Raw genomic sequence first — 19,561 nt, forward strand, 5'->3', positions numbered from 1 at the left:
TCATATATTATCTTATCAAGCCACTCGACATTCGGTTAAAAATATATTTTTGTCGGGTCACTTGATCCACACAGTCAATCATTTTTTATGCGTTGATTTTTCCAAAGCCACATTCAAAATTGTTTTGTTTCAAAAATGGATAGCCCGATGGCCCTCTGTGTATAAATTTTGTTTTACCTCATTTTCAATATAGGATTTTAGGCCAAGTGCCTGAGATATCTTCCCATCAGAGAAATGCATTTTAGGAAAAAAGTTAGAAATACACGCGCAGATTAATCTTTAAATTTAAATGATCTGAATTACTTTACACTGCACAGAAAATTAATTCAATATCGAATGGTTAACTATAATTCTAATTCTATTAGGAAAAACTCAAATAACACATACGTTTTCTGAAAGTATATAGTAGCGTAAGTTTCGAACCCTTAGGCCTCATCAGCAAATCAGTTGATTTTCTTTTAAAATAGTTTAAGATCAGTATGACTCACCACTAGTGAATCATACTGATACATGATGAGTTAGCAGCACCAGTATTGTCTGTACCATCGAATGACAATTCGTTTTATTTGTATCGCAATCCACATAACATGATATATTTGGCACTTGATAAATTTGTGAAATACCGAATCAATCTTTTAATTTGTTATGCAAAATGTTGATCTAAAACAAATGAAAAACTAAACTTACAATGTCAGAGTAAATTTAGATGATATATGAAGCATAAATTTAATACTTAATTGACACTAGCACAATATTGTAATCTTTATTGATGCATGTACATAGGACATTATCTCCTCTTTTATGTCTAAATCGAGTTGAATAATGAGCTTGAGTTGTTGCTCAAGTATCAAATATACCCGCATGTTTGCTAACTCATGTTTTCCACGAAAATTGCTACGATTGCACGTCACACATGCCGGTCCTCCTCATCGGTCCAAAACGTTTCACCTGTCAATATGCAATTAATTTCACTCTACTAAACCTTCATCAATGACAAAAGCTATTCGCTGTAGACATTTCGAGTGAATATTTATTTAAGATAGATCTCAACTACGTAGAAGCCTCTAGTCATAAATCAAATATGCGGTCGTTGCTTTGTTATTTACTTTTCTTACTCATCGGTCCACTTTTGTCATTACATTGATAAAAATCTTGTCATGATGTTGCTGCCTTTTTGAGAGGAGACGTTTCTTTATTTCAACAGAAAAATTAGAGAATTTCTTTCTTATATCAATGAATTTTTCATTTTTATTATTTTTATGTGTATAATAAATTATTTGAAATGCAGGAAATTTAACACATTTTTAATAAAAGTGCAGCAATTGCGAAGATAATGATGGCCACACTGTTTCGGACACCTAGAATGCAATTAAAAAATTAAAACCAATTCCTGCATGCATGTTAAGAGCTATTTACCTGAATTGCATTTATTTTGATTTAAATCAGCAACATAAGCTGACGTGCAGGTACACTTATTTTCAATGCAATCCACCCGATCTGTTTGGCCGTCACTCAGGATGCATTCTTTTTTGTCAGTGCACTGCTCATCCAGTTCTGCAAAGGAAATAGCAATTGGTTAATTTCCGTTCTTTAAATTAATATTTCAAATCTATAAAGAAAATTAATTTTGGGCTCTTTAAATAAGTTTATCACAATTTATATGGTACATTCGAACCATCCAGATGAAGTGCTTGTTAAGGGATTTACTGTAAAAACACTTCTCTTAAAAAAAAAAAATAGCAGATACCAGATATCTCTCAGTCAATTTTATGACATATATATATATATATATATATATATATATATATATATATATATATATATATATATATATAAAATTAGAATTTTCCTAACAGTTGAATGAGATGCTGCAGAAATTGCCGGTAAAAAAATCTCTTAAAACTAAGCTCTAGTCTTAAAACTTGAGCACTTACTGCGGTCAAACCAGCATTTTGGTGTGATGTAATGATTTTCAGGTTTGCATTGACAAATTGACTTTCCATCGACTGGCACACACGACACCAGTCCATCAGTTTCCGCACTGCATTGACTGTTTTCCTCGCACTCTTCACCATAACCGGCATCTGAGAAATAATTTCGTAGAATAACTCTTGATTCAATTATTATATAATAGCTTACAAGCAAGACAAGATGTTGCAGTTATATCACCAACAAAATTTATTTTGCAAGCACATTTGTTGTCCACGCACTCGGTGTTAGGAATTTTTGGATTACACTGGGAGTTTTCCTCGCAAGGGTTCCCCAGGGAGCCATCAACAACTGAAAACAGTTAAGGAGTCTATTTTAAAATCAAATTATTATGTATAAAAAATATGTTACCAGCAAGGCACTTCTCTCCAGTCAATGACGCAACGAAGGAATCTTTGCAAGCGCACTTTTTCTCGGCATTGCACTCAGAATCTGCCACCGTGTTGCAAACATTGGGATCTTCTGTGCAGTCCTCTCCGAGGCGTGAAGCACCTTATGAAAACGTTTGTAAGCGCTAGAGCGTAAGTTATATTTTTTTCCAACCTTGGATGCACTTGTTTCCAGCGCTGTTCTCTACTGAACCCTCAGAGCACGTGCATTTACCAGAATCGCCGCACACTGCTGTAGCTCCTAGGTCTCCTGAACTACACTGTGCTGACTCTTCACATGCTTCGTTGAAATCCGATAGAACTGCAATCATAGCAAATATTTTAACATTGCATATTCCATTTTACGTTATATTTAGCATTTTTATCAAAATTTCTTGGAATCTCGACTTATTCTCTGTTTTACACACTATATTTGCTTCAAAAGTTGTTTGTTAGACATATGAGTTTTCACTGAAACGCTGATTATTTCCTTAAAAAAATTCACTTTTTTGCACATCCCTAGAAATTTTGCTACCTTATTTAATTTATAATTAGAAAATCGAATTTTTTAACATAAAAAATGTGCAAATGCACTCGGACAAGTTGAAACTAGTATTTTTCCACTAATTATGAATATATGAGAGTGTTCAAAATATAGAGCTGAGCGAGATGATTTCCCATTACCTTTCAAACATTGTATCAAGTTAGATTTAACCACCCAGCCAGGATTGCATTGACATTTCGATTCAATGCAAGAAGATTCTGCAATTTGGCATTGACCGTTTTGCTCGCAAGCTTCATCTATTGCGGACGTAACTATTTAAAAAAAATTTATAAATTAAATAAAGTTTAATTGAAATTACATATACTCATATTTTTGCTATGTTACGAGTCAATGTGGTTATTTATTACCTTTAAGACATCTTCCTTTGTCATCACTTGAAACGTAGCCATCCACACAATCACATAAGGATTCACCTCCTACTTCCTTGCATTCAGCGTTTTCAGGGCACTCAGGAGCTGCTACGTCGCACGTTTCTCCATTGTTAGCTGCTGTAATAGGAAAAATTCAATAGTTTGTTTCATAAAAAAAAATAATGCAATTTTTACCTCTGCTTAGAACAACTAGACTAGCTAGGAAAACGAACAAAAAAATCCTTATTGAAGCCATTGCAGAACCTCGTTGACTCTCTGAAGGTGGAAGTATGAAGTGACCATCTGCACAGATAATCTCTTTTTATATTGCATATATGCCGATAAGGCCGACACAATAGATTAACCTGCTTTGTGTGATTGATTTTTTCAAAGGCAAATGCTTGCCTCGATATCAGTGGCACACTTGAAAATAATCAAATGATATAGTGTGCTAGGTAATTATACAGCCAAGAGCTATTTTGCGTCACAAAATCCGTCACTTGCGATTGCTAGTATATTGAAATGATTTAGGAATTTATAGTTTATCTACGATATTTTGTAACTTCATCACTTTTGGATGAAGTCACTTTCTGCACTACCAATAAAGGGCGTGTAAATAATATAGTCTTGGTCTGAATAAATAAATTAAATTCATACTTTGAAACAAGATTAAAAAGAGTATATTTTGGTAAAAGCTTATTTTACGCCGAGGAACCTTAACTGTAATTATCGCCCGAGTGTGTTATAGTGGATTTTTTTTTATTTTCATGATCATTTTATAATCTCCTTGTGCAAAAAATACTGGCTAAAATTTTTAAGAGGTTTTATCACATTGATTGAGCTCGCATTGATCAAACACTGAATTAATCATTAATTATACACCATCGACTCTTCTTGGAAATTATTCACGCACCAAATATTCAATAATACTAATGTATAGAAGTGTTGATAATATCAGCATGATAATTTCAAAATGTAGAAAATATAAATGAGCTGCCAAAAACAACTAGTATTGAATCACGCCAGTCTTATCGGTATAAACACTTGAAACTAAAATATTAGTAGAAGAAAGACACAAGGAATATCACCGCACGTATGCAGATAAGTCGAATGATTCAAATTGTATACCAAGCCCCTATTGATCAATCGTTCAACCAATCGATAAGTGGACATCTCGCTCTGATTTTTTTTGCATTGGCCCCTTTTGAAAACAAATGTATTAATTGAACCCAATGCAATGCCATCTTTAAAAGTGAAATACGTGTAAATATTATTACGGAATCCGTTTCTATTACAAAATTTTATCAGCATAAGTGTGAAAATAACGTAAGAATTGTTCCTGGACTAAACTAATCTTCATTATATAGGCAACCATGCTTTAGCCACGGTCGGCCACGAGCCATTGTGCGCCCAATGTCAATTTCGTCACTAACGAATATCATAATATGATGTGACAGAATAGGTCGCATAAGGGATGAGCCCGGTCCTATTGAAAGGGACAGCCATTGCCTCGTCATTAGGATCTTTAATTAAAATGCTAGACATTTCTACCGGAGCAGTTATTTGCGAGATTGGAGGTCGATTGGACGCGATTTTTCAGCGTTGAAATTTGTAGGTGGCAGTCATATTTGCTTAAAGTACTTGTTAATAGATGGTGAAATTCCAAATTTGAAACTCGGGAATGGGGGCGTTCCCTATTTTTTCGGTATCTCAAAAATACCCGAAAAACGAATTCTGTTAATGAATTGTAAACTGCAACTCTTGACTGCGTTGAGTTATCACCTTGAAACTTTCACTGCCCAACCTAGTTTTTGATCCTGAACAACTTTTGCATTTACAAAAAATACCAGGTCGAAGGTCAAGGTCACCTTTGGCGACCTTTTTTTGAAAATTCAAATTTAAGGGATGATAGCCCCCTACGATTTTTTCGGGTTCAGGGCTGAAATGTAGCCCGTGAAATTCTACACAAGCACACCAAGTTTCATAGGTGCAATCGCGATACTTTTGCTGCAATTCGAATTTGAAGTTTGAAAACCTGCTCGAGGCCGCTTTACCGCGCATGCACTTTGAGCGGCGAGTTCGCCTCTCGTTCTTCAAGTTGATTTTTTTTCGCATTTCATTTGCTTAGAAACACTAATGGGGCCTAGGGTAGACCAAGGAAGGTTGAAATCGCCCTTCAGGGTCTGTCCCTGACGTGACCCTGAGATGAAAAATTTCTAAAATTTCCAATTCCATCGAAATTGGTGTCTTTTTATAGGTTTTCGCCACTGTACAGCTCAAATTTACAGCCAAAACTGCCGAATGACAATCCTGAAACCGGTTCTTGAAATAATTGTGGTAGCCATTAATCCAGACGTGATGTGTTAAATGGTCAAAAATTTGAAATCTTTAATTTATGATACGACTCTTCTGTTTTGTACACACAAAGTTCATATTGAGTGTTAAAATTAACGATCGTTTTTATACTAACAAAAGTTAAAAAATGTATATCGAGCAATAACAAATCAATTTTTCTTAAAAAAGTAGAGAAACAACATTTTTTAGTTTTTAAAATTAGCGTATTTGCCAGTGCATTTCATAACATTTTTTCATAGTATTACGCATAAGATCCTTTATTATCAACTCATATCATGAACTTCATGTGTGCAAAATTAAAGTATCTTTTCATAAATTTATGATTTCAAATTTTTGACCATTTAACACATCACGTCTGGATTAATGGCTACCACAATTATTTCAAGAACCGGTTTCAGGATTGTCATTCGGCAGTTTTGGCTGTAAATTTGAGCTGTACAGTGGCGAAAACCTATAAAAAGACACCAATTTCGATGGAATTGGAAATTTTCGAAATTTTTCATCTCAGGGTCACGTCAGGGACAGACCCTGAAGGGCGATTTCAACCTTCCTTGGTCTACCCTAGGCCCCATTAGTGTTTCTAAGCAAATGAAATGCGAAAAAAATCAACTTGAAGAACGAGAGGCGAACTCTCCGCTCAAAGTGCATGCGCGGTAAAGCGGCCTCGAGCAGGTTTTCAAACTTCAAATTCGAATTGCAGCAAAAGTATCGCGATTGCACCTATGAAACTTGGTGTGCTTGTGCAGAATTTCACGGGCTACATTTCAGCCCTAAACCCGAAAAAATCGTAGGGGGCTATCATCCCTTAAATTTGAATTATCAAAAAAAGGTCGCCAAAGGTGACCTTGACCTTCGACCTGGGATTTTTTGTAAATGCAAAAGTTGTTCAGGATCAAAAACTAGGTTGGGCAGTGAAAGTTTCAAGGTGATAACTCAACGCAGTCAAGAGTTGCAGTTTACAATTCATTAACAGAATTCGTTTTTCGGGTATTTTTGAGATATCGAAAAAATAGGGAACGCCCCCATTCCCGAGTTTCAAATTTGGAATTTCACCATCTATTAACAAGTACTTTAAGCAAATATGACTGCCACCTACAAATTTCAACGCTGAAAAATCGCGTCCAATCGACCTCCAATCTCGCAAATAACTGCTCACCGTGAAATTTATTCGCTCAAAACTAGAAAGGTACAAACTGGCGAGCTGCAAGACGGAAATATTTCGCATATTTTATAAATCCGAATGGACTTAAAAGTAAGTCGAACGCTCGCAAACAGCCAGCACTCACCCTTAATCATCACTCACAATCAGATTGCCGCAATTTGCTTAGATGAAGCCTTTATTATAATACATATTTGTTATTATGATTACAATCAGGAAATTATTCCCTGTTCATTTGCTCTTTTCCTCAAAAATGTATATTTTATAATAAATTTTTTTCCAACATTGCTTCAAGATATTTCAGTTTATTTCAAGGTATTCCTAAAACTCCCTAAAATATCGTAGCTAAGTTGGTTAATTAATGTGCAAAATGTTTTTCGGATTATCTTCTTTTTAATAAACAATATAATAAGTTTTAATTAGCTCTTGCCAAGGTTTTGATATGTTTGTTGGTATGGTTGATTCAAATCACCGAGAAATATAAACTGTTATTAATACTGAAAGAAGCGATGCCATTGCAATAGAGATTTGGGCGCCTGAAATAATAAAAAATGAAGCATTATTATTAGCAGAAAATAAGTGAATCTGTCTGCATTACCTGTATTGCAAATGTTATTAGTTTTGTCTGGTATGTAGCTTGCCTTGCACTGACATTTATCGTCCAAACAATGAACTCTCTCATTATTTTCGGCTAATTGGCACTGTATTGTCTTATTGCATTGCTCATCAAGCGCTGGAACAAAATTGGAGGTTTTATTTTTCATCATGCTAAATAAAATAGTGTAAATAGTATTTTGACTAGTCATAATTACTTACATTTTCGCTGCCAGCACGTATTTTCGGCGAAAATATTGCCCGCGTCGCATGCACACTTTCCTTCGCTAGAGCACGTGACTTCTCCTTCAGTGAGTGTGCATTGAGCCAGTTCCAGGCATGGTTCATCGAAGTCAACCACTGAAAGAAGCGTCAAGCAAATTGCTTCAGGTGTCATTGTCACTTACGTGGCAAGCATGTTTTGTTATTTTCACTCCGAACAAATTCCGTCTCGCAATCGCAAATCAATTGCCCTGCCACACACACAGAATTTGCAGGCGTGCACTGAGCGCTGATCCTACAACCTTCGCCCAATGTATCAACTTCTGTAAATATCAAGAGCATGAATAACTGTTGCTCCCTGGACAAAAATTGAAAAAATTACTTTCCAAACAGAAATTTCCGCCTTGTACGAAATTGTCCATACAAGTACACAGTTCATCTAAGCACTGAGCATTTGACGTTGTGCATTGACCTGACTGCTCGCAAGGTGTATTTAAACCACTTACTTCTGTAAAATTACCCACAATGTGCTAATTAGCTTTAACTGTTGAAAACAAAAAATTGTTTGAAACTAAAAATAATTTGATCGCTTGATGCGAAATAGATTTGACAAATTTTTATATTTTTTTACCACTAACTTAATTTTTATACTAACTCTTTAAGCAAGTGGAAAGATCTAAACTTGGCACATGTGTTGACACGCATCTGCATTCGCCTACCATTATGTTGCAAGTTGCCGAAACAATATTATTGCATTGCGCCCTCTCTTGACATGCATCATTTAACTTTTCAGCCTCTGGAACCAGTTTAAAATTTAGCTTCGAGCAGCCTACAAGTATTTGACCACCTTACTCTTCAGGCAACTCTTTTTGTCAATACTTCCAACAAATCCGTCATTGCATTGACAAATGTTATTCACACAATTGCTGTTTTCATATGGGCAATTACCATCGACAGGACATGCACCACCTATACCTGTGAAAAATAAATTGAAATAGTTATGTTACCATCAGTATTTTAAGCCGAAAAGCGTGAATTTGAATTACCTTCTAAACATTCGCCATTAATTTCAACGTACCCCGGTGCGCATTTGCAGACTTTGCCAGAAGTTCCAGATGCGCACTCAGAGTTCTCCCAATTGATGATACAGTCTATTGATTCCAGACAAGGTGCACCCAAAACATCTGAAACTCATTTTATTTTCCTGCGCTATGCGAATATAAATTGTGTACTTGGATTGCAGTAAGTGTTGGCTAGGTTTGGGGATGTATTCTGTTTGCATATACACCTTTCTAATCCAAATGGCCCAAAGCAAAATCCATTGATTCTTTCGCACTGCGCGCTAGTACTGCAGAAAAATCCAATTTTATCTGCCACTATATGCAAGAATCAATTAATTTGGATGGTGTTTAAAAAAGAACAAAGGCAGTTTACCTTGAAGACAAGATGTTCCTTGTGGATTTGACACAAATTCTTCCTTACAACTGCATTTCTTGGCGTCGCCAAGATTCTTGCATTCAGCATTTGATGGACATTGATTTGACACTTCGCAAATATCATTTTCTAGTGTGTTTATTTCTGTAATAAAGAACATAATGCTATGTGCGTGAATGTGAATAGCTGGCGGAGAAAATTCAAAATTAATCATAGATATTTTTACCAGGGTAGCATTTTTGTAATGAATTTAAATCTGGGACGAAATCCGCATCACAATCACAATATTTTACATCTCCGTGGGCAACACAGGCAGAATTTTCGACCACACATTGAGGTGACTCTTCACACAGCCCCCCAACAGCGTTTGTTTCTGCACATACAAAGGGAAATATTTGACTCCAAATTTTAAAGAAAAGGTTTTTCCTACTTGTTAAACAGGTAGAAAGATCTTCGGAAGCTATATGTGAAGAAATGCATCTGCATTCGCCGACAACTCTGTTACAGTAAGATGATATTATGCCAGCGCACTGTATATCCTCACTACAACGGTCATTTAATGCTTTTGCCTCTGTAGAAATAAAATAATCAATAAATTTAGATTTTAAAAAAGAGAAAAAAGAGAACAAGCGTATATATAATACAAAATTATTGGAAAGCAGTAAGGAACAAATAAATAAATATTTGGTGAGCCCTTTAAAAAATCAATGTAATTAATTTACCACCAAGACATGCAGTTTCTTGAAAATTTTTCACAAATCCTTCCGTACAGCTACACTGCTTGGTATCACTCTTGCATTCAGCGTTTCGAGGGCATTGCTTTGTAATTTCACAATCATCTTTGTCAATTGTTCCAACCTCTGAAATTGATTATATCGTAAAAATTATAGAACTTTATTTTGCAATATAATTTTACTTGGATAGCACTGTTTAAAGGAATCATCAGGCACGTAATCATCTTTGCAGAAGCAGTACTTTTGCTCACCATCCGCTGTGCAAGCACTATTCTCGAAATCACATTGAACTGTCTCATCACAATATCCTCCAATACTGTCTCTGACTATTTAGAAGGAATTAAAATAATATTAATGGTTGGTCTCTGTAAATTTTCAAAATAATTTGACTAATTTTTCCCGTGATATCAGGAGGGTGTGCAAAATCATTTTTAGGACGATTGCAAACATTCAAGGCCAGCTACTGTGCAGTAAGCACTAGTAAATAAGTTAATTCTTAAAACGCGAGGAATGAAAAGAGGTGAAAGTTACTACCCTGATACATTTATTGCTCGTCAGAGGACACATAAATACTAAAATAAATAAAACGGTATATTATGTATTTTATTAATTTTTGACCAGTAGAAGCCATGATCTCGCGTACATGTTTATATTTTGATCTTCGTCTCAAAGCCGGGGTTTCACCTTTAACCAAAAATATCTCAAAATGCAAATATTTGAGGGTAGCAAAATATCATATGTTTTGCAACTATTTTTAAGAAAAATATATCGTGTTCTTTTTTGAAATTTGATTTTAAACTAAAATTTAAAAACGCTGACCTTGACCATTGACCTAGAAAAATATTTTCTTTGCTAAACCTTTCCGGCAAAAAAAGTTTATGGTGTTTGGTTGAGCTTGATATCGTAAATTTATTCATAGATTTTGAGATATATGTAGTTGATTTTATTTTTTAAACTCTAAATCCAGGAAAATACTCAAAATATTTGTTCCAAACATTTACTCAGTATTTTATTGGTCAACACCACCATCGTACCTAAAAGTCAAGAGACGATGAAAAATTTGGCAAATTAATTGAAAAAATGGCTGAGATCACCCTGATAATATTTATTTTTTTTTATGAAAATTGAAACTTGTATTTAAATATTTGTAATTAAATCAATATTAAAGAATTTGTTGTAGTTAGAAAACCGAGTGGATTTTTATCCTTCAATTTTAGCCTCCTCTGTCCCTGACATATAAAGTTCAGAACCTTTTTAAACCTTCATGCATGGCGTCCCAAAGAGACTAAACGACCAGTTAAAACAGAAACATCTCAAAGCCAATACTTGATTTTTTGAAAATTAAGAAATATACTTGCTCTTAAGGCATTTGCTTTTGTCTTGATTTTCTACGTAGCCTCTGTGGCATGCGCATTGCTCTATTTCACCTACTGACAAGCATTCTGCATTTTCCGCAAGGCAAGTGTCGATTTCACTGTTGCAATTCACTCCAAGATTTAGCACTGCCCCAACTTAAAAATGGATAGTATAGTTTAGATTTTAAAGAAATTCTGATGCAAAGTTACCTGAATATGAAACTTGGATCCCTAAAATGAAGAGGGCAAGGGGTAGAAATCGTCGTACATTGAGCATCTTTGAGTATTCCTTTGAAAGAGGCTTCAAAAGCAGGAGAGGTGATCATTTATATAGTACATCAAGTTGTCGCGTTCGTTCAAGGACTATGATATTAATTGAAACATGAAGATTTGGAAGTCTTTTATTGATGAATTTACAGCAGCATGCACCAATTAATCGATTAGTTATCTGCTGAATCGAGCTTACAAAGGGAGAAAGGATTAAAGGCATCTCGCTTATTTCTTATCTGCAGGTTTAAGTTACACTCAGTTTCAAGGACAGTTATTACAATCCATAATTTTACACAGCTAATTAATTAATGTCCTAATTTTTTTTTTATTGCTCTTTTTATCCCTGTCCGAGGACCGGAGGACCGGGAAGGGCGCGCACTGCACTAGCACGAATGCTGAAACCCGGGTCCCAATAACACCGCGAACGGATAACATGGGCGCACCAGGCCGCACAGGGACCCAGCCTACTCAAGGGCCACTTGCCTCCGCACCGAGGACTGCATTGAAACGCTAGACATTTGTCCCGTGAAGCCAAATCGAATTTAATCAAATTTGATTAAATTGATTTTTTTATTTTATATATTACTAATACACTTACCCTAAAAGCTACCGTTTCATAGAAATGTATTTGTTCTTCATCATTAAATAAAATACGTAAATTATTTAACATGACGTATGCACTTCTCACAAAATTGAGAAAATTTTGAACGCAATGAGTAAAGGGTGGTGATGCTTTATTTCGTCTGGGTCACCGTAGATGCACGCGTAACAAAAGAGCAGAAGGTTGGAGACGAGTCAGTCTTGAGAGACACCCCAGATGAAGAAGTCGAATTTTTTGACAACTATGCTGTGTCAATGATGACAGCAGCTCCGCAAGCATGCCCGACTTCTTAGACCGGAATTGCGCAGGACAGTGATTGAAATAAAAAGCATGAAGATTAATTGATAGCCAAAGGCTGTGTAGGATATAAAATCGATAATTTTTATTGAACCCTGAAATAATCTATTGATTAGACTGTACACATGAGCTAATTTAAAAATTTAATGCTTTCTTCTTTAGGCGGACTCAAGGTATCTATCAATTTTAGGCGTTAGAAAAAATATTTCATGTAAAACAATGCAATAATTAATAAAACACACAAGTCAAATTCGTACAATAGAAATTATTATTTACTGTTCAAGTTTTCAAAGTGATATTATTTTATCATATATAATTAAAAAATCAAGAATTCCCACACATGACGCGAAGAATTACATGAGGAGAGACAGTAGAAAATTCCAAAGGATGGCAGCAGCTGCCAAAGCGATTTCCGGTCCTGAAAAATACCATTTAGGTCAGGCTCCGAGAAAAAAAGCCAGAAATTTCACTAACCAGAACTGCAAACATTTTTCTTGGTTTGAGCCAAGAATCCCGATTTGCACTGGCACTTGTTTTCTCTGCACTCGACCCTTTCACTCTTTTCGGTTAGTTTGCACTGGACGTCTACACTGCATTGTTCACCAAGAACTGAAATAATTTTTAGTTTAAATAAATAGTTGGTTAAACTTTACTATTAAATCTCTGCTTACCTTGATTTTTTAAACAGGAATTTGCATCTGGATTTTTTATAAAGTCAGGTGGACATTGACAAGTGTTTTGCAGACATTTAGCATTTTCAACTGTGCATTGTGAGTTTTCCAAGCACTGCATGCCAAGGGTGTCTCGAGCTAAAAAATTTATTCATGAAGCATATGTTTTTAAATAAAAATTTAAAACTACCTATCAAACAAATCAATTTGTTTTCTGAGCTGACATACTCGTTTATGCATTGACACTTTTTGTCTTGTCCGGAACAAGTAGATTTTTCTGGACATTGCTCATCTATTTCACAAATTTCGCCATCAAGGTTAAGTACTAGATTTTTGAAAAAATATTTTATTATATTTATGAGATCAACAGAGAAAAAAATATTTTACCCTTGTAGCATTTTTTGTCTTTTTCCAAAAAATCTGTGTCACACGAACATTTTTTGTTCAGACATGTAGACCATTGGACTAAACACTGGATAGCCTTTTCGCATGGATCACCTAATTCGCTTCTTTCTGCGAACCAAATGATAATTACGAATTTTTATAAGGACAACGATTTTAAAACAATCAATACCTGGGAAACACTGGTTTTCTTCGGGAACAAATTCTGTTTTGCAGATGCACTTGTTTTCGGAACATTGAGAGTTCAGAATCTTGCACTGCGCTTTTTCCAAGCATTCTGCTTCAAGAGTGTTTTGAGCTGAAATTAATTTCCGATTGATTGAAAAGATATATCAAGAATCAAAGTTCTCCAAGTACCTGCCAAACAAATTTTGTTATTTACCGAGCTTACGGAATCATCGTTACATTGACAGCGCTCGGTTGTCAAAAGACAAGTAGAATTCGTTGGACATTGCTCGTTAACTTCGCAAATATCAACATTGAGATCGACCACTGCAAATGACATAATTAATATAAAACGTACAATAATTAAACCAAGTTGTCCATGCTTTACATTTGTAACAATTGTTTTCCTTTCTTATGAAACCTTCTTGGCAGTCACAAATTTTGTTCTTGCAAGTAGATTGAGTTACATTGCACTGATCCGCTATCTGGCAAATGTCTCCCAAAGTGTATATTTCTACAGCAAGACGCATATTATTTTTATTAATTCGTTCTACCCACTAGCAACGTCTGCATTTTCTACCTTTGTAGCAACAACCATCTTTTTCAATATATCCTGTGGATGGACAAGCGCATGTGCTGTTTTCACAGAGTGCATTAATGCCGCTGCACTGGGTATTATCGGAACACTCCTCGCCAGTAGCGTTAACAACTGAAATCTTCATTTTTAGCATATTTTACGGGCTAAGGTAGCTACAATACATACCAGTAAGGCATGATAGACGTTGACTATCAGCAACAAAGTCTTCTTCGCACTGGCAATTTTTTGTTTCTTCGTCGCAGGTAGAATTTGTTGGACATTGATCGTCAATAACGCACTTGCTGCCATTTATGTCATTGATTTCTGTTCCAAGCAGAGTATTTATATAGCAAGGTTGTTATTAAATTTTATGTGATTGTTACTTTTGTAGCAGAAATTCTCGTTTTCAACAAATCCTGTTGATGGACAAGCGCACATGCTGTTTTCACAGAGTGCATTCATATTGCTACACTGAGAACTCTCTATACACGTCTCGCCGATAGCAGAAAGAACTGAAAATCAATCTTATTAGAATATTTGTTCGTTCAAAGGCAGGTAATTTACCGGCCAGGCATGATAGATTTTCTCTATCCGCGATAAAGTCATCTTGGCAACTGCATTTCTTTGCATCACTGTCGCAATTAGAATTAGTTGGGCACTGCTGGTCAATCACGCACTGAGTGCCATTTATATCATTGATCTCTGTTTCAAAAAGATAAAATTTACTTAATTGAAATGCTTGCGTAAATTTCATGAATTTTGTACTCTCTAAACATTTTAGCTCGTGGGGTATCCAGTCATCAATACAGTTACATTTTCCATCTGTACAATTGCTTCCCATAAATTGGCACTGTTCTTCAATTTCGCAGGTGGCACCCAGCTCATATTTTTCTTTAAAAAAAGAGATCAAACAGATTATTACGTGATTATAGATTAGGTAAAATATATAAGATAAGCGGGTAAAGAACAAAAAATAATTTGAGAAATAAACTCGAGTGAAAACCATAATTAAGATTACAGTAAATGTGTCATTACAGTTAATAATTAAACCTCGCAAGCTTATCTAAATGTAAACGTGCTATAAAAATATTTTTGTTAAAAGCAAAGAGCTCAAGGGTGTGGCTTGAAGTACGTCGGTGAACTTAAAAGAACTCCTCGCGAATGATTCACTGGAAATAAAACTCACTTTCATAGCATTGTGTATTCTCCGCGTCCGCAACATGCGTTTCCAAGCAGTCGCAAAATCCTGTCTCGTTACACTTGCTATCAATAAATGGGATCTTCGCACACTGCGCATCAATTTCACATGAATCACCCAATTTACTTGCCACTAACAAATCATAGTAATATTATTAGACGATGTTTCATTTGAATGCGTTTTTCAAACCTTTGAGACATGATACATTTTGCTTGTCAGGGATGTAGGCATCCGTCTTGCACTGGCATACAAAATTTCCTTCCCCATTCATGATGCACTCGGAGTTTGTAACGTTTTTGTTGCACTGCCTGGTATCACGGCATACTACACCAAGGTCCAATGGTTCGACTTAAAGAGAAAACAAATTAACTGCTGGTGATTTCGTGCAAACTTTCATTTTGGTCATCCTTACTTTCCTCGCAAGCAGTTCTAATTTCATTGGCTAAATACTCAGATGTGCACTGACACCGCTTTCTGTTATTTATTCCAGTAGGTAGACAATCTCCTTTTGTTGGGCATTGTTTTTTTATAGAACATGGGTCATCAATCAAACGCTCTGAAATTTTTAAAAATTAATGACACATCTTAAAATGCCTTGAATCTTTTTCAAAAGTTTAATTACTGGGAAAGCAATTATCCAAATTTCCATCTTCCTGGACAAAATTTTCAGCACACTGGCAGAACCCGTTTATGCACACAGAATTTGGAACGTCTTCAGAGCAGTCAGTTTCAGTTTTACAAACTTCTTCCAAGAAGCTTGCTAAATTTGAGTAATAAATCAGTGAATAACTTGAAATGAAATTCTAAATTTAAATTCGTACCTTTCGTGAATGATGAATGGGAGACGGCAAGCGCCAAAATCGCCACTGCTAGTTTAAAAGCCATATTTTCGACCGTATCACACACAGCTCTCCTCACAAGTAATCCCTTAAATAAGAACTAAGCGAAACCTAGAAAGGCTAATCGCTTATATTGCAGCGTATTCTCGCAACTATATAATAAAATAAATTAGTCAGATGTGAAATAAAGTTATCGTAATCTACGTAAGATATCATTTAATGTGACGAATTTCAGATAATATTTTATTGCTAGCTTTAGTGCCAACGTTCTCTTTTAGACACATTTCTGATCTTTTGGGTGTGTTACTTATTATTTAGCAAATGCAAGCTTTTTCAAATTTTTTGTTAGCTACATTATCGCGGCGAATTGCTCTTTATCGAGGACTGACAGGCCAAATTAAAACTGAGTTTTATTGCTCAGAACTTTATTGATCAATACGTAATTTTTACAGCATGCGAATTATGCTTATCTTGCATACTATCGCAGAAAAAAAATCGCTGATTGTTTTACTTATTCCACAAAATTAGTTCAATTTTATTAAAAAGTTTCCTGCTGGCTTTCATTTATGTTTTTTTTTATCTATACAGTGGTAATATTTTATAAAATATGAAAATGGTATTTATTAGCTTTTATTAATGAAATATAAATGAATTACTTATTTAGTATTACAAAATGTATTCGTTTTAATTACATTTGCATTGTTTACAATTATTATGAGAGACTATATAAAAGCTAACAAAATTACACATGTTTCAAAAAATTATCTTGACCAGAAGCAAATAAATAGTCACTAGAAAAGAGGCAGCAGCTTTTCTCACGCCTGAAATACGAAACGTATAAAAACTTCTAACTGCTTTTTATTTAATGAGACCAATACCTGAAATGCAAGCGTTTTTTCCTGGATCTTGCCTAAAGGGTTCTGAGCAGGTGCATACCTCCCTAACACAGTTTGTCCGTTCATTTTGACCCCCATCGAGAAAGCATTGCACTTTGTCCGAACAAGGTTCACCCACGTCTAGAAAATCGATTTCAAATTTGCAAAAATTTATGAATCGTGTTTTTTACGTTTCTTTTCCAAGCACGTGTTATTATGTGGCACATGAGTAACCGTATCGCATGAACATTTTTCGTTTAAACATTTTTGGCTTCGTATGCATTGTACGGATTCAGTGCATTCTTCTCCTAAAGCCACAACTGAAAAATTTATTTTGAAATTTTTAAGATTCATGCCCATGTACCATTATTTGTAACCTACCCTTTAAACACTCAGATTTATTTGTGTTCAGAACAAAACCATTATTGCATTCACACGTCTGAGAAGCATTGATCGTTTTGCATAATGAATTTTTGAGATTCAGCGTGCACTGGTTACTTTCGACACACTCATCTCCCACTTTCTTAGCACCTGGAAGAAAGAAAATCAATATTTTGTGAAATCTTTTTTATCGTTACTTGCTACCTTCGAGGCAAGCTGAACTCTGGGCATTCCTCACAAAGCCGGCCACACAATTACAAGTTTTATCTCCGTTGCCTTCTGAGCAGGTAGAATTGTTTGGACATTGTATGTTATTTTTGCATTTTTCATTTCCAATCGACTTAACATCTTAAATAATCATGCCATTTTTTATTTGCTGAAGTACACGACATGTTTCTTACTTTTTAGGCACTCGTCTGATATCCCGAATGGTGCTTCTTCCTTACATGTGCAAATTCCAGCTTTGCAAATTGAATTTTCAATTTTGCATTCATTGGGGTCTTCGCAACGCCCGCCCAACGTCCGAATCTCTTTAGATGATTAAAAATATATATTTTTAAAAATACTTGCCTGTGCGTTTTTTAATTTATTCTTTTCTTGTGCTTAAACATTTCGTACCTTTTAAGCAAGCGGACCCCCGGGAGTTCTTTACAAAACCAGGTATACACTTGCACGTCATATTTCCTTGGTTTCCAACGCAGGTAGAGCTGCCTGGACACTGCATGTCATCTTTGCAATTTTCATTGTCTATTGACGTAATACCTAAAATTGTTATTTCCTTGATATTATATGTCTATAAAATTAAAAAAAGAAGGAAATTACTCTTAAGACACTCATTTTTAGTTTCAATTGGTGCGTCTTCATTGCATGAGCATTTTCCAACTTTGCAAATTGAATTGTCAATTTTGCATTGATCGTTTTCCTGGCACACCTGACCCAACTTCGTACTCACTTTTGATTAAAAATAGATCAAAATAAGTGTGATTATCAGTTAAGTTTTGTATTAAGATATTTGTCTAAATTTAATAATCCTCAAAATGTAAACCTTGGAGGCACGCTGAGCCCTGGGTGTTCTTAACAAAATCTTTTTTGCAGTTACATGTCTTCTTTCCCTGGATTTCTGAGCAGGAAGAGCTTTCTGGACACTGCAAGCTATCTATGCAAAGTTCCTGCCCTATGGACTTTACACCTATAATTATATTTTAATTATATATATTTTGTAAGCCGTATATTCATATAATTAATACTTACTTAACAGACAAATTTTCGATTGTGAGTCCATAACATAGCCATCGTTACATTCGCAAACACCATCAGCACACGAAGAATTTCCAGTCACGCAACTTTCGCTTTTGTCGCATTTTTCCTTCAATGCCGCTTTGCACGTAAAAATGAAATAAATTAAACAATTTGTTAAAAAGTTATAATTTTTGTTTATGCTTGTAACGAGTAATTGTAATCACTCGTTGAATTTTTTGTATGACTGTTATGTTTCGCCATTAACGTGTTGATTTCGTCAAATGCCAATTACATAATCAATACAACGTTATATATGCTTACCTTCATGGGATTCCCATACTTGCTGCATTGTTAGGAAGAAAACTAGAACCACGACCCTGCAAGAAAACATTTTTTAAAGAGTTTCCAGAAAGAGAGGATTTACAGAATGACAATGAGTCTCATTTTGAGGCGAGCGTTAAATTTATACCATTATTTAATTGTATAGAGGACATGGCATATTTGTGTTTAGTCTTCAAACAGAAATTTTTTAGGAAAACAGCTTTCCATTGCTTGGTTTGGTGATAAAACGCTCTAGTTGATGTTGTTACTCATGCGCATTATAAAGATAAAAAGCAGAGAATTTTGTGTAAATTTTTTAAATGTCCACAAACAAATTATAGTGATTAGACAGGGTTCAAACAGGACGGTCATGATTGCGCATTATCTTTTTATGTAACTTGTATGAAAACAGTAAAGAACCGTGTGCTTTACTGTTTCCATTTTGCTCAACAATTTTTACTTCTATAGTTCAGTTAAAAATTGAGTCGTTTAAAAAAAACGAATTATTAGCAATGAACGAACATGTTAGGATTAAGTGTAAAAAGAAAATAACAGTAATGCCCAGTATGCAAGCCCAGTTTATTTATTTTGTGCAATATA

The 19,561-nt window shown here is 35.1% G+C and overlaps 2 protein-coding genes across 2 annotated transcripts; both read right to left on the bottom strand.

The window, feature by feature from the left end:
• Nucleotides 1–1,221: 1,221 nt before the first annotated feature.
• On the bottom strand, nt 1,222–16,285 carry LOC135945264 (fibrillin-1-like). Its single transcript, XM_065492834.1, has 42 exons — nt 16,128–16,285; nt 15,929–16,066; nt 15,719–15,862; nt 15,496–15,654; nt 15,295–15,438; nt 14,874–14,999; nt 14,673–14,810; nt 14,492–14,620; nt 14,295–14,432; nt 14,112–14,240; nt 13,920–14,045; nt 13,724–13,858; nt 13,539–13,664; nt 13,352–13,477; nt 13,155–13,289; nt 12,965–13,102; nt 12,768–12,902; nt 12,649–12,711; nt 11,129–11,281; nt 9,953–10,096; nt 9,759–9,896; nt 9,467–9,607; nt 9,263–9,409; nt 9,037–9,180; nt 8,835–8,978; nt 8,649–8,786; nt 8,455–8,577; nt 8,258–8,398; nt 7,985–8,110; nt 7,788–7,925; nt 7,603–7,740; nt 7,385–7,519; nt 7,258–7,322; nt 3,468–3,588; nt 3,270–3,410; nt 3,042–3,173; nt 2,533–2,679; nt 2,341–2,481; nt 2,140–2,280; nt 1,935–2,084; nt 1,417–1,554; nt 1,222–1,358 (listed from the first exon to the last, which is right to left on the bottom strand). The coding sequence occupies exons 1-42, from the start codon at nt 16,189–16,191 to the stop codon at nt 1,294–1,296; spliced, it is 5,484 nt and encodes a 1,827-aa protein (XP_065348906.1). The 5' UTR covers nt 16,192–16,285; the 3' UTR covers nt 1,222–1,293.
• Nucleotides 16,286–16,801: 516 nt separating this feature from the next.
• On the bottom strand, nt 16,802–19,088 carry LOC135946329 (adhesion G protein-coupled receptor E2-like). The gene is made up of 11 exons (XM_065494520.1): nt 18,962–19,088; nt 18,653–18,778; nt 18,447–18,590; nt 18,224–18,352; nt 18,020–18,163; nt 17,803–17,931; nt 17,606–17,749; nt 17,402–17,551; nt 17,212–17,340; nt 17,024–17,161; nt 16,802–16,966 (listed from the first exon to the last, which is right to left on the bottom strand). Exons 1-11 carry the CDS (start codon nt 19,029–19,031, stop codon nt 16,899–16,901), a joined length of 1,371 nt encoding a protein of 456 aa, XP_065350592.1. The 5' UTR covers nt 19,032–19,088; the 3' UTR covers nt 16,802–16,898.
• Between the last annotated feature and the right edge of the window lie 473 nt (nt 19,089–19,561).

Source organism: Cloeon dipterum, chromosome X, assembly GCF_949628265.1.
Source record: "Cloeon dipterum chromosome X, ieCloDipt1.1, whole genome shotgun sequence".
Classification (NCBI taxonomy): domain Eukaryota; kingdom Metazoa; phylum Arthropoda; class Insecta; order Ephemeroptera; family Baetidae; genus Cloeon; species Cloeon dipterum.

Bases quoted from the DNA above. Each gene is read 5' to 3' on its own strand.
- LOC135945264 (XM_065492834.1), bottom strand. From the start codon at position 16,191: ATGGCTTTTAAACTAGCAGTGGCGATTTTGGCGCTTGCCGTCTCCCAT. The intron at 8,578-8,648 runs GTAATTCAAATT...TATTTTTCACAG, and splicing joins TAATGGCGAATGTTTAGAAG to GTATAGGTGGTGCATGTCCT. The intron at 2,085-2,139 runs GTAAGCTATTAT...ATTATTTCTCAG, and splicing joins TGCAACATCTTGTCTTGCTT to ATGCCGGTTATGGTGAAGAG.
- LOC135946329 (XM_065494520.1), bottom strand. From the start codon at position 19,031: ATGTTTTCTTGCAGGGTCGTGGTTCTAGTTTTCTTCCTAACAATGCAG. The intron at 18,353-18,446 runs GTTTACATTTTG...TTTAATCAAAAG, and splicing joins GGGCTCAGCGTGCCTCCAAG to TGAGTACGAAGTTGGGTCAG. The intron at 16,967-17,023 runs GTATTGGTCTCA...TTCGTATTTCAG, and splicing joins AAAAAACGCTTGCATTTCAG to GCGTGAGAAAAGCTGCTGCC.